Below are 24,266 nucleotides of genomic sequence, written 5' to 3'. Positions count from 1 at the left end.
GTAGCAGATCGCTGGCTGTGTATGGCGTCGGTACGGTCCCGGTGGTGCTGGTGCTGCTAGTGCTGCTGCTACTGCTACTGCTCTCACCGAAGAGTGATTCTGCAATCTGAGGTATGGTAGGCAGGTGGGTCTTCGAGCGCCATGGGGCGTCGCGACGCTTTGGTGAAGGTAGCTGCAATGGAGAAGGCCTAGGAGCGTCCATGATAGAGAAGTCGAATTGCATCTCAGGTGGAGGGATTCTGCCGGCTGCGAATATACCCCCGGGTCTTGGATCGATAGGGGAGAAATCGCCGAGCGCGGCTGCTGGTATACTCCTCCTTGGCCTGCTCCTGTGAGGCATGGTGAAGGACAGATTCTCGACAAGTCGAGTTTTGCAAGTTTGCTGTTTCCAGGGCTCGACCTCCTTTGCTTGTGGCGTAGCTAGTGCTTGCGTCGAATGATACCACTTGCTATTCCAAATGCCGCGACAAGGACGAAAACGAGGACGAGGAAGAATATGTCACGTTGCGAACAACGCCGTTGGTATCGATCAAGCGAGGCAGTAGATCGCGATCGAGACAGTGCTGATGAAGTCGTTGGGCGCGGTCGATAGCATGGTAGGAGCGGACCATGTCGTTCATATGAAGGAGGCGCGCTCGACTCATCGTAAGATGGAGGAGCGTAGAGGTAGAGGAAGGCAGCCGCTGAAGGCCGCTGCGGTAGGTGCTGCTGGATTCCAGGATTTGCCATTGATCTTCATTGCTTGATTGTGTTCCGTATTTGCACTTGCTATGTAGTCGACTGCCTCGAGCAGCCACTTGCTAGAGTATTAGAACCCGCCAGGAGCCACACTCTTTGTGCGTTGTCTCTTCTGCTAATCGTTGCACCGTGCGCCCCAACCGGAACACTGGTCACGCAGTACGAAGCACTAGCTTTGGCATTTGCCATCCCACGGCTCCTCGCATCATTGGGCTGGGCGTTGCGGTAGGGCCGGGGGCTGCTCTTCTGTGGACTTTGTTTGCACATTTGGAGTGCCTGTGCCAGCCATCGCAGAATCGTTCTTCTTCGTACGTTGCCGCCACTGAGCTGTGGCCTTGTCATAGGCAGCAGATACGCTGGACCCGGCAGACACCATCTTTGACTGGGCCCAGCCTATGTAGCTCTGCTCGTTCTTCTTTTCGACTTCTTTCTCCAAGCCTTGGACGTACTCGTCCGATACTTCTTTGGAGGAATCGCCCTTAGTTTTCTCTTTCTCTTCATTCTCCGCGCGCTCTTTGTTCTCTTTCTCGTCCAGTTCCTTCAGTCCGACCTGTTCCTCCTTCAGTCCCTCCAAGTCGACATCTTCAAATCCGATTTGCTGTAGGATCGGCCCAGTGAGGAAACGATACCGGGTATGGCCATTCACAAGGCTACTGACATCAAAGTTTTCCACACCCTTGACATGCTCGATAGCCTGCAGGCCTGCGACGCCCAATGATATGCTTTGGCTTCTGTAGAGGTAGCCCAGAACATAGTCATTGGCTGAGTAAATGTTGACGAGGCGGCCAGATACAACGGCGCGCAAATTGCGCCATTCAGCAGAGGTAGCAGAGGCAGGCGTACCTATGAGTATAGCATTCTCGACGAGCCCGAAGGCCTTGCGTTCTGCCAGCTGCTGCAAACAGGAGTAGACGACTTTTGCACCCATGCTGTAACCAATCAAAGTTACGGGTCGTTCTCCTTGTGCTTTGTTGATCAAGGCATCGGCGAGTACTTCGCCGCATTTTTGTGCTCGGTGGTTGGCGACCGAGAATGGATTGTCGATTATGCGGCCCACCTTGCACATGTTAGCAAAGAATCTACTTAAGCGGCTTCGTGAACTCTTCCACTTACCTTCAACAGAGCAAGCGGCCACAATCCTGCGTAGAGGGCTCCGAGGAGTGTACGCTTGATGATCTCCGTCTTTGCATAGGCCCAAGCAGTACTCGTTACGAATGTGGATATTGAGTTTCCGAGGTTCATCAGAGCCTCCAGTTCCCAGCGTAGTGCAAAAGATTCCAGCTGGACGCCTATCACTTTCCACGGCTCAACGACCTCTTCCTGCTTAGTTAGCCAGCCGCTAATGCCAATGGCGACACGCAGCCGTCGGAATTCTTTTTCGATCTTTCGTGGGCGGTGATGCGTACGGACAGGCTCAAAGCCAAAGTCCTCGATCTCTTTCGCGTATTGGTCTATCATTTTGCCTGTCATGCGCCCGCCATAAGCGCCGAAGAGACCACCTACAAGTACTCCAGACCCAGCCAAGGCTCCCAGATAGCCAGCCGTAGCCGTGCCCGCAAGACCTATGCCTCCCATAACCGTGCCAACTCCAGCAGCGAGCAGGGGCGCCGCCAGGCCTCCAGTTACGCCAATCAATGCGGCACCAGCTGCAGTCGCGAGACCCACCTTCCACCTCCTGGCCGTCTTGTTCTCTTCGGCCTTCTTTTTGGTCTCTTCATCGGCCGTCATGTTCTCAGCAGCCGCCAACAGTCCTCGTGCGACCTTGCTTTCATCAAGACCGAGAACATTAATAGGCAGATCTAAGCTTGTAGATAGGCGTAGAAGTAAGATCCGAGACTCGGCGTGATAGTGTTTGAGACTAAGCAGCAGAAGCAAAAGACAGTGCAATATTAGTGTACGCTGCTCTTCTGTCAATTTGCGCAGCGGGTTGTCAATTGGCGGATATAGCGCTCTCATAGAATCGTCGACAGCTTTGTCGTACTTAGGCGGACTCTCGAATCGCATGGGCGGGGACGCTGATCGGGCCTCCTCTTCCTTCTTCTTGGACGACTCAGCGTCATGTTTTCGGCGCCTCTCTTCCTCTTCATGGGAATTCAGGACCTCTCCAACGCGCTGGATAACACTTGATCGCCATTTGTCCCAATGTTCGAGTGCTGCACTTTTGAGCTCCTTGGACTTCGCCTCTGCCAGCTCTTTCTCTCGCTGTGCCAATTCTTTCTGCTCCTTCTCCAATTCCTTCTGCTTTCGAACCGCATCGTCCGTCTCGCTTTGCACCTTTTCGTCTGACGCTTCGGAATCTACAGTGGGTAAAGCTTCCCGGAGGTCCTCTACGACCAGGCTCGTATTGGAGCCGGTCTGTGTGGCGTCAAACGCGTCTTCGATGTTCTGCTTCATGGCTTCGGTGCAGTCGGCAATCAGTAGCGTAAGCGCAGTGCGGTCCTCGTGCGTGCTCAGAATGGTCGTGAGTGTCTCGCCCTGGGCCTCCTCCTCACCAGCGCCGCCATTGGCGCGGTTGGAGAATGGAGTGGATAGCTTATTGAACATTCCGCTCATGGTTGGCAAAAGTTATGAGAGTGTAGCATCCGCCTACCTGAAGCCTGACAAAAGAGTCAGAAGTCTCCCTTACTTGAGCTTGCGCACAGCTCGAGCCATGATGAAGGTGATGACGTGAGAGCGATGGTTGAAAGTCGCACAAACCAGATCTTCGTCTTCCCTGCAGTAGCTCCACACGCGCCGAGCCTAGTGCCGAGACCCACTCATCTCTACGAAGCCACGAGGCGTCGTGGCCTTTGGCATCAACTTCTGTAATGAAGACTTTCGTCAATGTTGCCAAATACTCGCTTTTGCCGATCGCCACGTATACCTCAATAGGATGAGGAATGAATTTGGCGAGCAGCAACATCTACAACCATGGAACAGAGTCCACTCACGCAACAATCAAGGCCCGATGTCTTTGAGCCAAAAGTCGTCGGCCTGTACAGGCATCTTTTTCTCGTAAGGCGGTCTTAGAAGGAACACAGAGAGCCTCGCTAATGGTAGTAGGAAGCTGAAGAGGACGATAAAGACGATGCATTCTGGACGACACTGTTCCTCCTAAAACCCGATACCGAAAAGCTACGAGAGGTTCTTGAACAGATCGATGCGGAGTTCCTGTTACATATTCAGGTATTATTCTCAGCTCTGAATATATTCTTCTGGTCTCACTTGTCGTAGCATCAACCTCAACAATTGCTCCTTCAAGCCCTAGCTAGGGTCAAGGCTGCTCAGGCGCCTGCAGATGAAAATGCCTTGGATGTGAGTGCCCTGATGCTTATGAGACGGATATGCAGTTGATGACTTAGACCCTCACAGTTTTCCTTGCCATAGTGCTTTCCAAGAAGTTCACCAATCCTAGCTCAGACGTGATCGATGTCTTGGCTGGGATCGATAACGTCGACCCAGTGTTCTTTAATCTTGTTGCGACTCTTGATCATGCCATCAAGGATGGGAGAAGCAGTGAGTCAAGTGGCTGCAGTTCGAGACACACGGTGCTAACGATCGTAGCTGAGCTCCGGCAAAAAGCAGTCCGCATGGCAATCGCAGTTGTCGCTGGCGGCTACCAGACGGCGTTGGTATCCTACTTTGTGCAAAAAGACTTCTTCCCAGCGCTGATGAAGTTGCTGCACCAATTGGACAACCCACTCCAGGCAGCAGAGCCTCTCTTACTGACGGGACTACTGGCAAACTACAACAAGTTTGAGTCAAACAACCAATATCGTGTCCGCTTCGCAGATTTCGTCAATGAGGAGACGATGATCAGAGTCATACAGAGCATAGCCTGGACTACTGCAGTACTTCGAGAACGATACGTCGCCATTCTGGATGACACGCCAGTCGGCTGGAGCCTGGGGACTACATTGTCCTATGTCGGACTCGGTTCTTTGGCTGGTGCAAAGCCTGCTGGCACTGTGCTGACCGAAGACCAGCAAAAGGAAGCGTTTGCACAGCAGTATGTCGCTCAAATTTTATTTCCATTCCGTTGCTGACATTTGCAGGCCTGCCAAAGAAGCAGCGACGATGCTGACTGTCTACGATTTCGCGCTGGCTAACAAGCTCTTCTGCCATCACTTCATCACCACTCAACCCGAAGATAAGAGCCAGGCAGCGCCGTTCGGCACGTTTCTGTCCCTCGTGTCCTACATTCAGCAGCATGCCTACAGAAGCGCTCGAGCTTCGCTCTATGCATATCTGACGCTACTGATTCTCTTGAACTTGGTCGAGGACACGACATTGGCCAAGCTACTCTGTGACTCCACGGCACCCGTACGCATGTGCAGACAGAAGCCGCCACAACTTCCTTTAGTGAAAGGCGATCGACCATACATGGCTGTCATTCTGGATGTGATCGTGGAGGGCATCAATCACAACCTCCGCAAGAAGCTCGACGTCGAGCTCTATCGGAAAAGCTTCACCGTACTATCCCGAGTACTCTCATATCTGGCCAAGTCTCGTACGAAACTCGTCTACCATTGGTCTGAGCTCTGGAGATCGCTTTTGTCTTTCGTACGCTTCTTAACAACATACGCGGAGGACCTGCAGCGGCTCTCCAATATGTCCAATCTGGCCAACAGCCTGACAGACCTGCTTACGACAGCAATGTCGAACGGAGAGGCATTCTTGCCAGACGCCGCCGCCTATGACGATCTCTTCTACAAGTTGGTAGAATCTGGCGAAGCTTTGCAGAAGTTCCGCGACGCATATGGCTTGGCAAGATCGGATGAGAACAAACCTATCAACACACTGATAGGAGTGTCGAAACACTACCAGGAGCTGATCGAGACGCAAAAGGGCAAGACTACCCTCCTAACGCCGAAAGAGGTGAACAAGGTGATCAAGCAGGGGTACGACACTCTCGCGATAGAAACAAAAGAAGGCCTTGACCAGTTTGAGAGGTATCGGGAAGCGGATCACAAAGTCGCTCTCAAGAAGATTGCGAGGGTTGCCGTACTAGATGCAGCTTCTTTGGTCTCATAACAGAGATACTTTGTCCCGTAGCTGGACTGCCTACCAGCCGAACCAAATCTACTTCTATAAGTCATGTTATCTAATCTAAATGATTGGCTGATCAGTCGCGAGGCATAGTGAAATCCTGCAGGGCTTCTTCAAAGACATCGTAAGCCCACTTAACGAACGACGTCATATCTGCTGGAGCCTCGTCAGGCATGGTTTTTATGTCGAGGTCTTTGAGCACCCGATCATCCAAAGTGCCCTCCACGTTGCCGTCCTTGAACATAAATGCATGGTCCTTGACGTAATTAGGCCAGACGATCTTGTCCACGTACCCGGGAGGATCTTCCCAGAAGCCCTCGATTGTAACATAACCAGTGCGAGCTTCTCGTCTCGCTTTCGCGGTTTGGTAGTCTGTTCGCAAGAACAGCTTGACATCGAACAGATCCCTGACCTGCTTCATGCCTTCCGAATATAATAGAAAGCCGTCGATGATTGCTATAGATGGAGCATCGGCAAACATCCATTTGCTCGCTTTCCATTTGAGATCTTCAATCAGTGCTTTATCCACTTCGACTTCGCCAACAGAATTTGTGTCTTCTTTCGACGTGAAATCTGGTGGCGATAGGCCGTTGTCGCGAATGTGTTTCAGAGCCTTCTCGAAAGCTGGAAGGTTGATGGATTCCAGACAATCCCAGTCTGCGATTTTATGTTCTGGATGGATGGGAATCTGCTCATCCGTCTTGTAAAAATCATCCTCGTGAAGAATGAAAGCTCGAGGGAAGATGTCCCGCAATATCCGTGCTAGTGTTGTCTTGCCTGAAGATGATACGCCTGAGATGCCAACGAGAATGGCCTTCTTGTCACCACGAGTTATTGGCATGATGCTGAGTCCGGCACTGAATATGCTGAGTGCATTCAGCAACAAAGGTATGTCAAGCGCATTTTTCACATGTGACAAAGGTGAATGCAAGTGAACTTGAGAGCTCGGGTCGGCAGGTTGCCGTCCGTGCGTCCCGGCTTCAATTTGCTCCTGCCATCTCACTTTCTCTTTAATCACAAACTGCATTGCACACCACCACCTCTTACCATCTCATCCTTTACTGCACCATCATCGACGCATAACAATCAATCGTGCGACGATCTGAAAAGTACACATCGACACCAGCGCCCTCGCTGCGACGCGCCAACATGGCGCAACCGGCCCCCGACATCTCTCAGATCCTGGCCGCACTGGGTACGTGCTTTCGATCACCCCTATAACGCGCCATCCATGACTGACAATGATACTACAGCTCAGCAGCAGCCGGCAGGCTCTCCAGCGACCTCTGCTCCACCGCAACAGCTATCGCATCAACCTCCGCCGGGCTATCCTCCTCCCGGGGTCATGCCCGCGCAACCGCCGAGCGCGCCTCCTCAGCAGGCTCAATACTTACCTCAACCTTCTAACACTGGCAGTGTTGATCTGAGCCAGATCAGACCTGTCAACAGCGGCTCTGTAAGCATCGCCGACGCCATCGCTAAAGCGCGTAACATCGCCGAGAACCGTGGCATCGCTTCGTACGACCCACGTCAACAATCTGCTGGACCACGCGAAGACCCACGCCTCGCCGGTCGCGGCTACCAGCAATCACGTTCTCGATCACGATCACCACCTCGACGCGACAACTACAACGCGAACCCGTACCGTGATGAGCGCCGAGAAGATCCTCGCAGAGGCAGCTACCGTCGCTCTCCATCTCCGGATCGCGGAGGTGACAACTTCCGCGGAGGGCGAGATCGAGGAGGCCGTGGCGATGGCGGCAGCGAGGTCGAGACCATTCGCGTGAAGTCTGGATTGGTAGGACTGATCATTGGACGTAACGGTGAAAACCTGCGAAAAGTGGAATCCGAAAGCGGCGCACGGGTACAATTCGTTCAGGCGAAAGACTCCCACCAGGCGGAGCGCCAATGCACAATTTCCGGCTCTACACGTTCGCGGGAAGCTGCCAAAAGCGCAATATTCCAAATCATCGAGGAGAATGGCGGGACTCCAGTCGCTCAAGAGAAAGGTGCTTACACTGCAGGTATGCCCGGACGTGCCAAGGTCAACCTTCCTGCTTTGCGAGAAGGGGAGGCTAGTACCCAGATCATGGTTCCGGACAAGACTGTTGGTTTGATCATCGGACGAGGTGGTGAGACTATTAAAGACCTACAGGAGAAGAGTGGCTGTCACGTGAATATTGTTGGCGAGAACAAGAGCGTCAACGGTCTTCGCCCGGTGAACCTTATCGGCAGCGAGCGCGCCACTGCAACGGCGAGAGAATTGATTCTTGAGATCGTCGAGAGCGACAGCCGCGGAGGCGGAGGCGGAGGCTCTGGAGTCAATGTGACAATGCCCGGAACCCGAGACCGAGGCTTTGACCAAGATCGAGGCAATCAGCGCAATGGCGGCGGTGGTGGCGGTGGCCGAGGAGGCGGAGCTGGCGATCATGTCGAAAAGACGATTCGAGTCCCATCCGAAGCCGTCGGCATGATCATTGGCAAAGGCGGCGAGACCATCAAGGACATGCAGCGCACCAGCGGCTGCAAGATCAATGTCAATCAGCCGCAACCCCCGGATGTGCACCGCAATATTGACCTGGCAGGTACCGCTCGTGCTATGGAAGAGGCCGAGCGGATCATCTGGGAGAAGGTCGAGACTGTCCGCCAACGTGACGCTGCGGCCGGTCGCACTGGCGGCGGTGGCGGCGGCAGAGGAGGTGGCGGAGGAGGACGTGATCAGCCCGCATCGCATGGTTACGATGCATACTCACAGAACCAAGCAGCCCCGGCCGTGCCCAGCTACGGACAGTACAGCGCACCGGCGCCGCAAGTACCCCCTCAGATGCCGGCATTCCAGATGCCAGCCGTGCAGCAACAAGCTGCGCAACCGGCCAACGCCCAACCTGCTACCAATGAAGCGTACGCTGCGTGGTATCAGTGGTATGCGCAACAGATGCAGCAACAGCAGCAACCCGGAGGCGCTGCGCCTGGAACCCAGTGATACGTTCAGCGAAGTTCTCGTGACGATGATGAGATGATGCCGTGATTGGATCGCCGTCGACCCATGGTTTTCGCTTCAGTCAGCAGTTGACTGATTCTTACGATGATACCCGTCTTTGGTTGCACTCGCGCATGATGTCGCCCGTCTATGAGCTCGGCTTGCCTTCACTCCGGACATGACACCTATCGTACGCTGAACGCTCTCGCATGGTGCCCTCGATCACGTTTGACTGGTGACACTTGAGGTCATAGCTTACTGAAGCTCATGAGGCATGAGGTCTCTTATGGGTCGCCTTGTTGTGGCGCCCGTTTGTGGTGCAGCGCGCATGTACCGAGGAGCTCTCGATGCTGATGAAATCGCGTCAGGGTGACTACCTTTCACAATATCTTGCTCTGCTGCCTGCTTGCCTATCTGGACTAGACCGTGTCACGGCTCAAGGTGCTCGCTGCAAAGCACAGTATAAGGAACCTATTCTAGAGACGAGCTTCGCACTTAGGACTACTCGATGCATTGTGGGTGACAGAATGGGTTTTCGATGCGGCTGCATTGGCCGCAGGAGTTTGAGGACTGTACGCGATAGGCGACGCAGAATGTGTCTACTTCGAATAATGTCTTTTGGTGTATAATATGGATGCATGCTGTATGTGCATGTTGCATGTTTCTTGTAAGCCCATTCGCTTCTCGAAGTCACCATCGTATTCAGGTTGTGATGCGTGGCACTTCTATCTGTTTCTCCGATCGAGCGATCTATGCTACAGTAGATAGAGCGCAGCAGACATACTGAATGTATCATGTCACATTGGAAAATGCTCTGAGTTGCCAGCCAATCGCGACTACTTCATCTGCGCTGAAGGACCTGCCGAAGCCCAATCACTTCCGCGTGGTTGTCCGAAACAGATCACCGGCTCAAATTTGATGCTTCAAAACCATCTCTTCACTCACCACACCTTCCACTTCGTGTATTCCGAACTCTGAGCTATGATGTACGTCTCGTTTAAATCCGGCCAGCGCATTGGGTCCATATTGGGTTGAGCGCAATGGCCACACGCCAAGAGATTTGCTGTTGCCCCCCGCAACACATCCTTGGACGCGACTTCCCTTCGGCTCTCGCTTCATGACAGACATCGCCGAGAAGGCTTTTGAGACCCAACATCCTCCGCAGGCGCATCTCTGGCCTCCGAGCACATGTAGCGATCTCGTCGCTGCTCCGCCCCTCGACTACTGGAGCATACTTAGCGCTACGACATGGCAGAGATCGACCACAGCACACCCCAGACGATAGCGACAACAACGACCATAGGATCACCGAGCGCAACCTACACTCTTTGACTGGAGGAACAAGCATCTTGAAACTTTTGGAATAGCGAACCATCAGGATACATATACGAGGAAAGATCGCGTCAAGCACACCGTCAGGCGCGTGATGGCCGCCGTTGCGCACCCGTCGCGTTCGGCGATGCGTCGCAACTCGCCCTTGTCTGGCTTTGGGCCCAATGGCTTCTCAGCCGACGCGCCCATGATTAAACGAATCGATGTCGGGAACGATAGCGACTCTGACGACGAGCCTCCGCCGGCCATCAAGTTTTCGAAGGTCACACAGGCTTTGTTGGCAGATGCCGGCGTCCCATCTTCTCCACCACGACAACCACAAGGGAGCGACATGCCACGCTTCAATCGCTCGACAAGCGCTGGGACCGCCGGATTAGACACTCCTAGTAGGGCCCCTGGCCTCAAGGTTGTACGGCGGAGTTCTCCACCCACCGCCCATGACCAACAAGGTCGGGGCACCACACCTCAGAGGGTAGTGCATCTGGGCTCATCGAAGGGGCCGACATCCGCGAAACGGTCTACCAGCGTTTCCGGACCGTATCAGTACCGTACAACGAAACGAGACCCGACACCAGAGACACATGTTAGACCTGAGATTGTCACTCCAGCTCCCGCACCACGTGCGATCCGGGTCGTGACCCGTTCGAGGGCTGGAAGTAATGCATCACAGGACGACCCAGGACAGCACGTTGCTTCAGCTAGCAGGCCAGGCTCTCGTAATGGCTTCAGAGCCGTGCCAGATACGAATGAAAGAATGAACTACAGATCAGATTTAGCGCGCAGCACTTCGACTCAGATTGCACCGGATGCCACATCGCGATATGGGGCCTCCACAGCAGCAAGATCGCGCAACATCTCGGCCGAAGCTGCAGTACCGCCTGGGTCGACACGAATAAAACGAGCGCCGATGACTGGCTCCTTTCTGAAAAGTGGACCGATACGCCGCGGCTTTAAACGCAGAGACAGCGAGGAGAACGGCTCTGCGAACGAAGATGCACCACATGGCTCTTCTTCTCAACCGAGTGCTGCATCGTACACTCCACAAGATCGAAGTACTCCTCGGCTAGAGGATGCCAGAAGCAGGAGCGGTAGCGTGAATGGTCGCGCGACCTCAGTAGAACCTGTCTCCGTACACGACTTTGCCCACCGCAGTCAGCCATCGCAAGAATCACGGCCGCCGTCTCGACAGGCACGGCCTCAGTTCTCACGAAGCCACATCAGCAACGAGTCAGGATCTGCTTCACGTCAGACAAGCCGCGACACATCTCGAAATAGGCAGCCCAGCATTGAGCGATATCAGATGCGTCGCCAACCGAGCAGTCAACACATGAATGGCTCTACACTGGGAGGCCAGCAACGGCGACCTAGTGTTAGTCACGGCCCACAGGAGCATCCTCTTGAACAGAATAATGGTTCCCGTGCCCCAGGCTACGCTCGTGCGAATTATCGATACGATGTACCAAAGCCCCACGGAGATGCGTACGAAGATCAAGAAAACATGCCTCCTCCTACCTTTCGGCGCAACAAGGACCAGGATTTCAAGTACCTGGGCAAGCCAACAATGTCCGTAATGTCAGATGATGAGAAGCCGGGACGAACGCACGTTGAGGAGACGCCAGTGGTAGTGTCTCAGCAGGAGCCACGACGAGCATTAGGCGCCATCAGTGGCAATACACCTCATCGAGTCGCACCTGCGCCACCGCCAAAAATGAGTGTGCTGGACGCTGCGACGGCCACTGCCGGTGCCAGCACGACCAAGACGAGGAAGAAACGTAACCATATCGTGGTCAAGGGCAAGATCTTCACGCAGATGGGCAGGATCGGTAAGGGCGGCTCCAGCGAAGTTTACTGTGTGATGGCAGAGAACTATAAGACATTCGCGCTGAAGCGCGTGAAGTTGGAAGACTGCGACGAGACAGCCGTACGTGGTTACAAGGGCGAAATTGACCTTCTGAAGAAGCTTACCGACGTCGAGCGTGTGGTGCGTCTTTACGACTGGGAGCTTAATGACGAGAAGAAGGAGCTCTTCGTTCTCATGGAGAAGGGCGACACGGACTTCAATCGCATTTTGACGCTTCGATTGAACGGCACCGAGGCTCGGTTTGACAGTGTCTTCACACGCTATCACTGGAAGGAGATGCTGGAGTGCGTTCAAGCTGTCCACGACCACGACATTGTCCACTCCGACCTGAAACCTGCGAACTTTCTGCTCGTCCAAGGGCGGCTAAAGCTGATCGACTTCGGGATAGCGAATGCCATCGACACCGACAACACCTGCAATGTACACCGAGATTCCCATGTGGGCACGCCCAATTATATGTCACCCGAGAGTATCACCGATACCAACGCATCCGGCAGAGATGAAGCAGGAAGGCCACTGAAGAAAGACATGCGTATTGGCAAAGCGTCAGATGTCTGGAGTTTGGGATGCATCTTATATCAAATGGCATACGGCAGACCACCTTTTGCGCATATTGGGAACCAGATCTCCCGAATCATGGCGATTACGAATCCGAAACATGTTATCGAATTCCCTGAATACGGAGTCGGCGATGCTCCTATCCCTTCTACGCTGCGAGGCATCCTACGGAGATGCCTTAATCGAGACCCCGGGAAGAGACCTCTCATCAAGGACATGCTTTCGGAGAATGATGCCTACCTCAATCCTGAAGGCACCGGCAATGCTGTTCTTATGGACGAGGCACTGCTTGGCCAGATAATCAATAAGGTCCTTGACCGTTGTCGGGACCCTAATCGCGGGATACCGAGTGCGGATGAAGCACAATTATACCCGAAGAGTTTTATGACCAAGATTCGGGAAATGCAAGAGGGACGATGACAGTGGGGTGGGAGTTGAGAAGACTTGCATTCTTTTACTCTCGACGTCGCGCAGAAGAATTTGTTGCTTTGAAAATGGAACCAGACCTGAATCGTTCTCTCGGCTTGTACGATCAACCTAAGTGTTTGGGATAGATACCAGTTGATTTTGTTGCCTTCTTGAATAGAGGAGTGAGCACAGCGAAGGACGACTTCGTACCGTACCGTCCCATCTAGTGTGTAAAGAAGACAGGAGACAGCTCCTTTTATGATGACATGTGTTTCATTCCTTTCATGATTGTCTGCCGCTGTTCTTCCTGCTTTATGCCGTCTCTCGTACTGCCGCTTTTCACCAGGAATCAGCACGCTTGAAACGGACGGAAGCGGAGTTGGCCGCGTCAAGGGTGGCGTTGCAAGCGTAATTGAGATGTCTTACATGTTTCGGATATCTCGTCCTTCCCAGCCCTAGGGCAAAGGTAGTGTCCAGACAGTATGTGGATAAATCATAGGTAAGGAAAAAGTGCTCGAATACGATCTACTCGGTACGGAGCAGGACATGGAGCGCGCTCTGCCGCTTGTTTCAGATCTTTTAGAGTCAGAGGGTCTTCTTGCTGGCAGATGGTATACATCTGTACGTTGACCTTCTTTTCGTTCGATAGCGCTACAGCCATCAACCTAGGCCCGATCAATAGTGTGCACAATTCTAGCCCGTTCGAGAGCTCTGTTTGATCGCCACAGCTAGTATTTTACAAGGTCTTCGAGGAATAGCAGTGTAAGATCCAAGGGTATTGCACGCCAACAGGGTGCGGCACACTATTGATCAGGCCTGGGGAGGTTGTTGTACGAGGTCTGCTATTTCTTTTCGATAACGCGTCAGTTCTGGAAGTACCGGGAAGTGACCAGCGGTGAGGGCATTTCGAGATGGATGAGCAAAAAGTGTCCGGAAGACCGGTTCATTGACCATCCATTTTCCCCTGAACGAACTTCGATGACATTTCTCCAAAATAAAAAGTTTCTGCTATATCTAAGACGCCTCGTCCTGTAGGTCTTTGCACTCTTACCTTGATTAATGCAAGATTATCTCACTAAACGAAATAGTCTCAAGATCTCTGTCCCCCAGCATTGCACAACATGGCTCCTGTTTCTTTGACTGCACTCCTCTTGCTCTCCGTTCTCCCAGCGTAGGTCTTCTCTCCTCGATCTTTCACGTTTCTAGAGCTAACTGACCGTTGAAATAGTGCGTTAGCAGCGGATAATTGCTACTGCAATGATGCGAAAAAGACCTACCACGCTTGCAATGTAGCATTGAATAAGGCCTTTCAACAAGAGTCACACGGCGACCCGAAGTGGCGGGCCCATTGGAGCTATGTTGCGAAAGTAGACACTGTAAGAAGAGGTCGAAAGTAATTTTTCTAGTCTGTATAGGATGTTAACGATACGCAGTGCTATTATGAATGGAGCGGAGACCCAAAAGTGTCACCAGTCTGGAACTTCTTCAACGAGGAGTGTGGAGGAGCTCATTGCGATGTTTAGATGATACTTTATCGAGTGTGCTGACCGAATCATGGTTGTTCAGAGTCCGAAATTGGTTGAACGTGCTCATTCCGAAATAGCTAGCGTTGATCAACAAGAAGTGTCTAAGAGAGTCCCTTTCGAGCTTCACAATGAATTGATGGCCGTGGCCTTGCTTCACCCATCCGGTTATACGACCGTGCTCTCCAGTAGGCTGACCCCGGTCTACGAAGTACACCTTGTTGTTAGTTGAAAGGTAATTGTGACTTCCTGCATCGACAGGTCTGAAGCCGGGAAGGGGATTGACGGCTGTAGAGCTGCACTTGCTGGTATTCATCGGTCGATATGCAAGCTCCAATCGAGTGACTGAGAGGGGTAAAAGACATGGAAATCTTTTCTCCTAGCCACCTCGCGTTGACCACTCGCTATTCCAGCCAAGGTGACTTGGAACTCCATGCTCTCTGGACTACTCGTCCAGTTGGTCCAGTTGATCCAGTGGCGCTTTGCCTATGCAATCTGCATCAACCAGTACGCTGAATCGAATGGTGGTTCGGGGGCTTGAACGTTTGGTCGATCAACGAATCATACAAGATCTGGTTTCACAGCGCGAACAACGAGAGCAAGGGCCTGCTTTCAAGGTCAGAACGCAATGCCAAAAGACAGGTGTGGACGTGCTTCCATGCCGCCTCATTTTCGTGCGAACACGATGGCAGGCAATGCCACTCGTGGCCGGAGATCGTTTCTGCATGTATGAACGCCGAAATTGACGCCTCATCCAGACTCTTGATTGACCCGCGCTGTCAAGTGAGCTGTATTTACTTCTTTTGAAAAGTCTCTATGCACTATCCTTCCAATCCAATGAACGCTTCTCACCTCCACGCTATGCATTCTGATCTGAACCCAACCCTTCTCTCAAGCTTTGCGTCCACGCCTCTTTGAAGCCCACTAGGCCGCACTACTCTTCTTCTTCTTATCCTCCACAATCTCCACATTATCCTCCGGGATATTCTCATGATTCTCCGCCAACCACTCCGCAACATCATCTGCCACATCTCCCTGCACAGTAATTTCCTCCCCACCACTCGCCGTCTTCGTCACACTACTCCCCGTCGCGAACTTTTTGCCAAACTCTTTCGCGACCTTCTTCAATTCGAGCCCGAAAGCTTCCAGACCTGAGATCTCAGTGACATATTTCCGCTTGTTGCGCTCGACGCGTTTGATGGTGATTTTGGATGCGGCGCGTTTTTCGGCATCGCGGGCTTCGGCTGCTTCGGCTTTTGCGGCTTTCTTTTGGGCGTCTTTTTCGGCGCGCTTTTGGGCATCGACTGAGAGGGTGCTGAGGTTTTGGGAGAGGGCTTCTTCGGAGTAGAGTTGGGAGTGGAGGGTTGGGGCGTTTTTGAGCAGCCATTCTTCGCATTTCTTGGTTGTGCCGCCGTATTCACAGTACTGTTGCCGGGAAGTGGTGTTAGTTGGCGATTTCGCGTCGGTGCTGATATTGGAGAGTGCTGGAGGATGTTGTGCTTGGAGCCGTACCTACTTCTGGAGGCAGAGAGCAGACTCCGCAATAAGTCACCTTGCGGGGAGGCAGTAGATCTGAGGTTGGGGCTGTGTCGGCCATGAGGGGCGACTGTGTGGTATGATGAGATGTGGTGAAGTGTACACAAGGTCAGTGTTGTGGAAGTCGAATGTCGAGTCGATGGAGGGGAACGACTCCGACTCCGACTTTTGGTGGGGTGAAAGTCCAATCCATGCAGGGGCCTCGGGTTGCTTGGCAAGGCGGAAGTGTGCAGACTGACTGACTGTTTCTATTGAATACTCTACAAGATACAGGATTGCTTTTGATATGTCTAGTCAACCCGCAAGACGCGCGGTCCTTTGCGCTTGCCTGCTTTCTTTCTCTTGTTGCCCTTGTCAAAGGCAACTGCTTCCTGGTGACTTCTGCCAAGGTTGTCATAGTCCTTGACCTTGTAAATTCGGATGATCCAGTTCTCACTGGTAAATGCTTCCTCGAGCGTGGAAAGCTCTGGCCCGGTTGCGGGCAAACGAGCTCCACGTACTCTGTCAGTGGCCTGTCCTGCTGGGAACAGGGAGTTGTAGTTGTAGTAGCTCATCTTGTACATGAGCGAGTTCTTCATTGTTGGCGTAGCCTCCTCATCAACTCGGTACTCGCCACGAGCGGTGAAGAAATCACGTTCCTTGACCTCGTCCGGCCAGATACCTGCGTGCAATAATCAGTGACTGTTCTAGAATTCCTCGCGCAAATTCACATACCTTCTGCGATTCTGACCATCCACAAGAACTTGTTGATGTCATCGCCAGAGTATCCGAGAAGACCACCGAAGACGACCAAGACGTAGTCAACCTCATGTTGCTTCATGATAGGATAAGAAACCTCTTCTCTGCTCGACATGGCCTTGCCAACAGTGGCAATGTGTGTGTTGTTCCAAGTGTTGTTGTCGACGAGTGTCGGCCTGTCAGCCATACCACCAATCTGGTAGCCATAATCCCACCAACTCATGACCTTGGCGTCCTGCTTGGTGTTTTGACGCAACCAGTAGTAAGCCTCACGGTAGTCATCGATGATGTGCTGGCTTCCATCGGGCAACCTCGAGGCCAGCACCACGGATGGCGAGGAGTATGCGTTCGATGTCACCCAAGTGCAGTGGAGCACAAAGAGGAGAAGATAAGTGGTGATGAATCCAGTGATCAGTGACTTGGACAGGTAGCTGTAGATACCCACCAGAGGGGCCTTCGTGGCGCGGAGTGCCTCGGGAAGGACAGAAGCGAGCGTGTCCTTCTCCTTCGAAGGTCCTTTGGCGCTACCATTGGTCTTTGACTCAGCTGGCTCTTCAGGTTGAGAAGCGATGAGGAACGTGTCCAGGATCTGGCTGAGCGCAATGGCTGCTGACACACAGACAATTGGGGTCAACGTGAGCATCAGACGGACCATGACTCCGGCGAAGTAGCTGGCCAGGACCGCGTAGATGACAACGAAGACCTGCTCATCCTTGAGCGTGCGGAAGCACATGTAGACACCAGCTGGAAACAACCAGATCAGCATGTTCAAATCGAAGAAGAAAGCTGGCCACGCGGTAGGCTGATGCTCAGACACCGATGCAATGATGGGAATGTGAATCTTTGCGTAGCCAGTGTCCCAAAGTGAGTAGAAACGTCCGCTCCATGGTGCGATGGTGCCCGAGACTGTAAGCAGGACCAGGCCGCCAAATGCCAGACCGAACACGATGAAGACCGAAGCCCAGAGCAGCGTCTGGAACTGCTTCGACGGGAGCTGAGCTCGGATGTAGTAGGCGAATGCAACCAGCTGGATGAGGCCGAAGATTCCAAGGGCTGCCATGTGGTCACTGCTCCTGACCGGCAAGAATCCAACGAAAGGAATCTGCATGCTGGCCAACGTGCCCAGAGCATACCAAGTTGTGTAGCTCACGTACAAGCGCGGGCTGAAGCGTCCCATGAGGATCAGAACGAACGCGTGCAGTGGCAGCAAGTTTGTGATGAAGACGTATCCACCCCAAGCGCTGACCATGTATCCGTAGAACAGTGCGCAAAGTCCAGCCCACATAATGCTACCGACTTTGACTGCCTTGATCCACAAGTAGAAGGTGAAGACGAGGAGGAAGATGGCAATAGCCTCGTTATCGTATGAACCCGCAACACTTCTGCTGATATAGCCAGGTGCAATGCCCATGAAGATTGCTGCCAGAAGACCGGCCGAGGGGCTGTCGCTCATTTCGGAGGTGAAGAGGTAGGATGCGAATGCCGTCAAGCCGGAGAAGCCGGGTGCGAGCAAGACGCAAATGTTTCGAATGTCGACGGGAAGGGTGAGGAATCGAAGGATGTGGTAGATGACGCCGGAGGTGACCATGAGGCCTGGGTAGAGCGTGCCACCGGTGACACGACCCAGAGGATGCCATGTTCCTGTAATTCATACTATCAGTCATTGCCATATCGAATCAATTGCTCGGACACTCATACGGTCGTCAAACCAATCCCAGAAGTTGTAGAAGCCATTGGCGACGAGATATTTTGTTGCGCGGAAGTTGAACCACGGATCGACTGATCAGGTAGCGTTAGCATCTCTTTTCCCATTGATGTTCTGCTCCGCAATTGATCAACTGACATTCGTGAATGATGCTCTCAAATCGGATGACGGAGAAGAGTCGAGCGGCGACAGCTGCAGCGGCAATGGTGAGCAGGATGAGGAATCGCAGCAGGCCTCGCGTGTTGCGCCCACTTTCTCCCTTCAGGAAGAAGTCGGCGCCTGGCAGGGAGGTCGTGCTGTCGGCCGCTGCCATGGCGGAAATGGGGAGCGGTGCGATGCGATGGTGGGGTTAAAGAGTGCCAGCTCTGCTGTCCATCAGAAGCGCTGTGGTGTTGTCGTTGCATGTGCTTTAGCTGTCCTCTATACTGTGCCAAGACCACAGGGATCGAGCTCCACTGAAACTCTCCTGGCTTCGTCACCCGACGCTAAGTTATTGCAGCTGCTGCTATCAAGCGCAGAAAATCGGCAATGTGCTACATTTTGCGCAGGTCGTGAGTCAAAAGAATATGGACGTGCAACATCAGGAAACGGACTATGCTAATGCGCCTAATAGTGAGCTCAATGGGTGTCAGCCCAGTATGAAATCATGCTATACACATCTAGCTGAAAGAGTAGGAGGTAGCCCATCCTGTCAAGGCGAGCTCTCTATCGTACACGCTCCCTCTTCAGACCTGCCAGAACGCCTCGCTCTCTATGCAATTCTTAGGACGATCGCAATCATGACGCTACTACAACACAAGTCGGCCAGGCTCCTTCTCGAGCACCAACTTCATTCGCTCCAGATACTCTGTCGCCCTCTCTTCCTCCCCATCCTGAGCGACGACAGAAAAGATGTTGTCTTTAGCGGAGATGCCAGCAGGGATGGATGCAGGAACCGCTGCAGGCTTCTTCTTTGGCGCCAAAATATCGATGATGTCCGCCTGCTTCGTCGGCTTCGTCTTCATCAATGAGGGTGTGCTAAGACCAGTGATCTGAGGGAAGAAGTTGCCCCTCTTCGAGACTGCCACTTGATCAAGACCAAGAATTGAGTTGAAAAGCTCATCTGCGGTAGGCTTTCGTCGCTTGTCCAGCGGCAAGTCCTCGTTGGCAAGTTCCGAAGCCCGGGCGATGAATGTAGAAAGCGGCAGGTGAATGTCCAATGTATCTCTGATCTTCTTCTGGGTCGCGATCACTTGTGAGAGCGAGATAGGAACCGCAATCTCGGTCTCCTTTGGCAATTGTGGTACAGCCTTCTCCGCAGGCTTCGTATCCGGCTTCACCTCAGCCTTCTTTGCAAGCTGAATGTTGCTCAAATCCAAATGCGCCAGCTTCGCGAGCCGCTTGGAAGCCTCCGCTGGGTAGTCCTTGTTGATCTTACCCAAGTATGCAAGAACGTCTCCCTTCAGCAGCCTGCCGCTGGGTCCAGTGGCTGTGATGTTCTCCGCGTCCTTCGCTGACAGACCGTTTTGCTGGAGCAGTGTCTCCACTGAAGGATACAATGGGTACTTTCTCGTCGCCGGTGCACCAGTCTTCTTGCCCTCTTGCCCTGCGCGTTGCGTCGCAACGGGCGCATCGCTCGTTTCCGCGGCCTCTGCAGGTCTAGACTCCTGTTTCGGTGCAGGTTTCTCTTGCTTGCTCTCCGCTTTCTGTTGCGCCCCGCCTTCTTCAGCTGGCACTTCCAATGACTTCAGGTCGTCGTCCGGTTCTGCGGTCACTGCTATCCTCTCTCCAACCTTGACACCTTTGCTGCCCTCCGCCTTGACAATCTTAAACAGCACTCCATCGTCTTGCGCTTCGACGTCCATCGTAGCCTTATCCGTTTCAATCTCCAGAATAACATCTCCAGCTGTGAACGAATCTCCCTCTTTGATGTTCCACTTAGAAATGTTGCCCTCGGTCATGGTCGGTGAGAGAGCAGGCATGGAGTAGTTCTGTGCCGCTGCGTCGCGCTGAGAGACATGGAAGCTCCTTCTCGTTGCTTGCCGCGAAGCATATCTGCCCGCCATGCGTGCGGACAGCCGTGCGGTGTTCAGCACGCCGGACATGCTGGGCGATCCTCTTTCAGCAATTGCGGTGCCGCGAAAGACGTCGTCTCGCTGCAGACGTCAAAAGCCGAGTCGAATGTGCCAGACAGGAGCGCAGCAAAGAGGATGAGGCAGAGGTGAGTGAAGAAGCGGGAGCGAGCTATTGTTGGGATGCACGGAGATCCGCAAGCTTGTCCTCCGAAGCATTGTCGTTCTCGATTCGGTCCGAGATTTTCCAAGCATTCAGTTCACTTTGCCTCGCGTCACGTCTGCACGTGTCGGGAGAGCCTCACTTCATCAATTATTGCAGCCTTCCATTGAGCACAGCAAACACAGTCGCAATGGCGACTAGCATGCGGCTTCTACTGCGGCTTCCGCCTGCCATACGACAACAAATCCTCTGCACGCCATTGCCAAGCAGTACATGCTCAAACATCCACCATGGCATCACCATCAGCATCCCTTTAAGACATTTCAGCATCGCAGCCCGATTAAGCAAGCAAGGCGGCAAAAACAAAGCAATGTACAAGAACGCTCTCCCTCAAACACCCACACCTCAAGCTCGAAATCTTCCCAAACCTCAACCGGCTCCCGCTCCCCTGATATCAGCAAGCGATCTTCCTCCTCAGCCCATGCCTCCAAAATTAACACCACTACCAAAAAATCTTGCACCTCCACCCGAAGATTGGATGTCAACTCGATTCCGAAAGCAAGACCATGTCCTCCTCTACGCGGCACCCAACCATACAGCCTTCTTCCTCAGCTCCCTCGCCATCGGAGCCCTCCTCTGCGCCGGCTGCTACAGCTACGCAGAAATGGTCCTCAAAGACCCACCCGCAAACTCCGAACGACCAAAAGTCCCATACATCATAAAAGGAATAGGCGGAATCACAGTGATTCTAGTAGCAGCCTTCGGCACATTTATCCTCCTTGCGCCAATGAAAATGATCAAATCGATCACTGCGATTCGACAACCAGCGGCGCATCACGTCCCAGGCAGAATTCCCTGGGATCTAAGAGTTTCCGTGAAGAGAATCATGCCCTTGGCAAAAGCAAAAGTGCTCGAAGTTCCACTGCAGGACTTTGCTTTAGATCGGAATTTACCCTCTGCTTCGGGTAATGTTGGATTTATCTCGCATCCGATCAAAGATGCGGAGTGGTTTACTGCGGCTTACTTCATGGGTAAGCTAGAGATGAAACAAGGTTCGGCGCTTTCAAGGTTCAACAGGAGTTTGATCAATATATGGCCTGGGATTACAAGAGAGGTCAGGCGCATGTTCTTGCGGGATCACATGGCATATGTTCGAATCAAGGGCAGGGGGAATTTCAAGCTGGATGTTCAGAACTGTCATATGCTGGAAGGAGGGCAAATACTGCATAAGCTCGTGAAAGTGGACGCTGATGCTAAAGCTGGCACCGCCTGGCGAGCAATGCTTGTACGCATACTTGGGGATAAGAATGAGAAATAGGGGAGACACACAGCTCAGTGAAGTTGCTGAGCAGGTCTTTGTAAATATATTGAACTATAAGATACTTGTAGAATTTTTGATGCTCTCCTGGAGTTTTCAGCGAGACTTCTCGAGACAATTTGGCAGCCATTCCTCGCTGCCGTCTTCGTAGATCTTCTTCGCCGGCTCAAGGTCCATCGTGTGAGTATCGGCGTAGTAGCAGCGATCGAAGTAGCAGTGGCCTCCACCGTATTTGCAGTGATGGCCGTATGGACAGATCGGATCGACGCATGCGATCTTCTTAGGACACGAGAGCGATCTTGCCTTGTGCATTAGCACGAGACGTTCGCCAGCGGTGAGCTTTTCGCCGTGGTGATAGTCGCAGTATTCGCCTCGTTCACATCGTCCAAGCAGATGATAGCTGTTGCAGTGTTTGCCATATGTCTCAGTGCGCTTTTGGAATCTGTTCTCAGCTGCTGGGTCGGTTCTGGGCAGGTCTTCGTCGATGCGTTCGTTGTAGCGATTAACCTGATGAGTAGAGCAGTTAGCGGAATTCTCCAAGAGTGTGGCATTGAAATTTGCGTCGTGATTACTGACCAGAATGGACCTGCGGTTTGGCTTCTTCTGTGGAGCAATGTTGATAGTCTTGGTCGGACCTCCGTTCTTGCCTATCGTGGCCCAGCTGGAGCCATCGGACTCATTGGAAGGAGCAGGCTATGGGGCCTTCGGCATAATGGCAGCGTTCTGCGCCTGCGTTGAAAGACCTGTCCTATTCGGAAGCTTCTTGGGCTGCGGGGACAGCACAGCGTTCGACATCCCAGCGAAGTTGGTGGGTGCCTCCAATGCCACAGTGGGCATACTCTTGACCGGACCACCAGGCAAGTTGTCGGATCGAAAGAGGGTGGGCATCTGAATGCGCCGCAGACCAAGTTCCACATAGCCAGGCTCAGCGGGACGGGTCTCGATCAAAGTCATGCGACTTGCATGTTCTCTGCGATAAGATTCGAGTACTGGCAAGTAGCCATTATCGTGACAAGGAGCGAAGAAGATGTGTTTGCATTGGCCAATGCGCAAGTAACTGCAGTGTCAAAGTGTTAGTGAGACTCAATCTCTTTGCTGGATCACCTCTTGCCCGGCTCTTTGGCACTACTCCGATTGAAGATTCACTTACAGTCTGAGATGCTCGCGCAGTTTGTGATCAGCTCTCTCCTTGCCACCTCCTACATCGACGAAGCTAAAGAGTGGCTGGGCAAGACCAAACGATCGCCCGAATGCCAGAAGCTCGTTGGGGCTCATGATGATACCGCAGCTCTGGAGCTTTGCAGCAAGCCCTGACAGGTTGAGTACGACTTGAACGACACTGCTGATTGGTTAGCGATCACTTCTCGTGTCGGCGGTGATGTCGCCCAAACTTGCATGTTCCAGTCGTCAACATTAGAATCTGGATAGATAGCTTTAAGATGTCTCTGCACCTCTTTGTGCAGCTGGTGAGCTGCTTCGGCGCCACCGTCTTTGCCCATTCCGTACCTGAGAAAAGCAGTCAGAAAGCGCTCGTTCTCCAGATAGTCTCTCAGATCGAGTCCATTTTGTGCTGTCAGCCTTACAAATAGTCCGAGAAGATGGCGCCATCGCCATCGATTAAAACTACAGCGAAGTTGCTAGTGGACTGTCAACGAGTCAGCATGTAACTTGACACCTTCGCGAAGATGCCGAACACTAACAGCTACTTGCTTCTGCTGCGAGAGTGCCTGTTCGAGGTCACGTTCGCAACTAGCTGCTTTGTTCTGCCACATTCGTCGTGAAGCAACTTCATTCTTATAGTCGTCGGAGATCTCCCCGACCTTCAGCTTGAGTTGTTCATAGTCCTCGAGAATCTGTCAAGGTCGCGTGTGAGAAGCTTTTGGCAGGTTGTGGAGCAATACGAGCTCGTCCTTACCTGAGCCACGAGGGCGTCGCGTTCGGCATCGCTCTTTCGAAAAGCTTCTAATTTATCCGCGTAAGTTGTCGACATGCCGACGAGCTCGAGACCCAGCTCGAGGCTGCGCTTCAACCGATTGCGGCAATGGTGCAGAGTGATGTCGAATATTCGGAGAGCAAACGAAGCGCTAGGATTATAGAATTCGGCAGGCAGGTGAGACCCTTGTCGCGCGAATCACTTCGGCTCGTCACGCCGAACTGGCGCTAATTTGAATTTCTGTTCTGGTCAGTCTTCAGATGCTGGGGATGTCGAACAGAACAGTGAATTGGCATATGAATTCCGTAAATTTCAGAAGCGTGTGTTGCATTGTTTGCATCGAAGCGTCACTTCTGAATTTGTGCGAGTGGACGCCTAAATGTTGACCTCTCCA

At 52.9% G+C, this 24,266-nt stretch overlaps 10 protein-coding genes across 10 annotated transcripts; 4 read left to right on the top strand and 6 right to left on the bottom strand.

Moving 5' to 3' along the window:
- Nucleotides 1–943: 943 nt before the first annotated feature.
- RHO25_002035 (uncharacterized protein) lies at nucleotides 944–3,291 on the bottom strand (the record flags this gene model as incomplete). Its single annotated transcript, XM_023594625.2, has 2 exons — nucleotides 944–1,795; nucleotides 1,852–3,291. The coding sequence occupies 2 exons, from the start codon at nucleotides 3,289–3,291 to the stop codon at nucleotides 944–946; spliced, it is 2,292 nt and encodes a 763-aa protein (XP_023458604.1).
- A 357-nt stretch (nucleotides 3,292–3,648) lies between these two features.
- On the top strand, nucleotides 3,649–5,751 carry RHO25_002034 (uncharacterized protein; the record flags this gene model as incomplete). The annotated part of the gene is made up of 6 exons (XM_023594624.1): nucleotides 3,649–3,732; nucleotides 3,781–3,903; nucleotides 3,952–4,032; nucleotides 4,080–4,233; nucleotides 4,282–4,726; nucleotides 4,773–5,751. 6 exons carry the CDS (start codon nucleotides 3,649–3,651, stop codon nucleotides 5,749–5,751), a joined length of 1,866 nt encoding a protein of 621 aa, XP_023459719.1.
- Nucleotides 5,752–5,842: 91 nt separating this feature from the next.
- RHO25_002033 (uncharacterized protein) lies at nucleotides 5,843–6,607 on the bottom strand (the record flags this gene model as incomplete). Its single annotated transcript, XM_023594623.1, has 1 exon — nucleotides 5,843–6,607. The coding sequence occupies one exon, from the start codon at nucleotides 6,605–6,607 to the stop codon at nucleotides 5,843–5,845; it is 765 nt and encodes a 254-aa protein (XP_023459718.1).
- Nucleotides 6,608–6,915: 308 nt separating this feature from the next.
- Nucleotides 6,916–8,749, top strand: RHO25_002032 (uncharacterized protein; the record flags this gene model as incomplete). The annotated part of the gene is made up of 2 exons (XM_023594622.2): nucleotides 6,916–6,961; nucleotides 7,020–8,749. The coding sequence occupies 2 exons, from the start codon at nucleotides 6,916–6,918 to the stop codon at nucleotides 8,747–8,749; spliced, it is 1,776 nt and encodes a 591-aa protein (XP_023459717.1).
- A 1,456-nt stretch (nucleotides 8,750–10,205) lies between these two features.
- RHO25_002031 (uncharacterized protein) lies at nucleotides 10,206–12,917 on the top strand (the record flags this gene model as incomplete). Its single annotated transcript, XM_023594621.2, has 1 exon — nucleotides 10,206–12,917. The coding sequence occupies one exon, from the start codon at nucleotides 10,206–10,208 to the stop codon at nucleotides 12,915–12,917; it is 2,712 nt and encodes a 903-aa protein (XP_023459716.2).
- Nucleotides 12,918–15,352: 2,435 nt separating this feature from the next.
- Nucleotides 15,353–16,025, bottom strand: TMA22 (Translation machinery-associated protein 22; the record flags this gene model as incomplete). The annotated part of the gene is made up of 2 exons (XM_023594620.2): nucleotides 15,353–15,853; nucleotides 15,945–16,025. The coding sequence occupies 2 exons, from the start codon at nucleotides 16,023–16,025 to the stop codon at nucleotides 15,353–15,355; spliced, it is 582 nt and encodes a 193-aa protein (XP_023459715.1).
- A 229-nt stretch (nucleotides 16,026–16,254) lies between these two features.
- On the bottom strand, nucleotides 16,255–18,720 carry STT3 (oligosaccharyl transferase stt3 subunit; the record flags this gene model as incomplete). The annotated part of the gene is made up of 4 exons (XM_023594619.2): nucleotides 16,255–16,625; nucleotides 16,679–18,343; nucleotides 18,401–18,481; nucleotides 18,546–18,720. The coding sequence occupies 4 exons, from the start codon at nucleotides 18,718–18,720 to the stop codon at nucleotides 16,255–16,257; spliced, it is 2,292 nt and encodes a 763-aa protein (XP_023459714.1).
- Nucleotides 18,721–19,195: 475 nt separating this feature from the next.
- On the bottom strand, nucleotides 19,196–20,491 carry RHO25_002028 (uncharacterized protein; the record flags this gene model as incomplete). Its single annotated transcript, XM_023594618.2, has 1 exon — nucleotides 19,196–20,491. One exon carries the CDS (start codon nucleotides 20,489–20,491, stop codon nucleotides 19,196–19,198), a length of 1,296 nt encoding a protein of 431 aa, XP_023459713.1.
- A 500-nt stretch (nucleotides 20,492–20,991) lies between these two features.
- RHO25_002027 (uncharacterized protein) lies at nucleotides 20,992–21,939 on the top strand (the record flags this gene model as incomplete). The annotated part of the gene is made up of 1 exon (XM_065602165.1): nucleotides 20,992–21,939. One exon carries the CDS (start codon nucleotides 20,992–20,994, stop codon nucleotides 21,937–21,939), a length of 948 nt encoding a protein of 315 aa, XP_065458237.1.
- A 693-nt stretch (nucleotides 21,940–22,632) lies between these two features.
- RHO25_002026 (uncharacterized protein) lies at nucleotides 22,633–23,929 on the bottom strand (the record flags this gene model as incomplete). Its single annotated transcript, XM_023594617.2, has 6 exons — nucleotides 22,633–22,996; nucleotides 23,090–23,278; nucleotides 23,335–23,445; nucleotides 23,523–23,584; nucleotides 23,640–23,792; nucleotides 23,855–23,929. 6 exons carry the CDS (start codon nucleotides 23,927–23,929, stop codon nucleotides 22,633–22,635), a joined length of 954 nt encoding a protein of 317 aa, XP_023459712.1.
- Nucleotides 23,930–24,266: the final 337 nt, after the last annotated feature.

This window comes from Cercospora beticola, chromosome 1 (assembly GCF_033473495.1).
Source record: "Cercospora beticola chromosome 1, complete sequence".
NCBI classification, from domain to species: Eukaryota; Fungi; Ascomycota; class Dothideomycetes; order Mycosphaerellales; family Mycosphaerellaceae; genus Cercospora; species Cercospora beticola.
The sequence above is the reverse complement of the archived record's forward strand: the minus strand, read 5'-3'. Positions and strand labels throughout refer to the sequence as shown.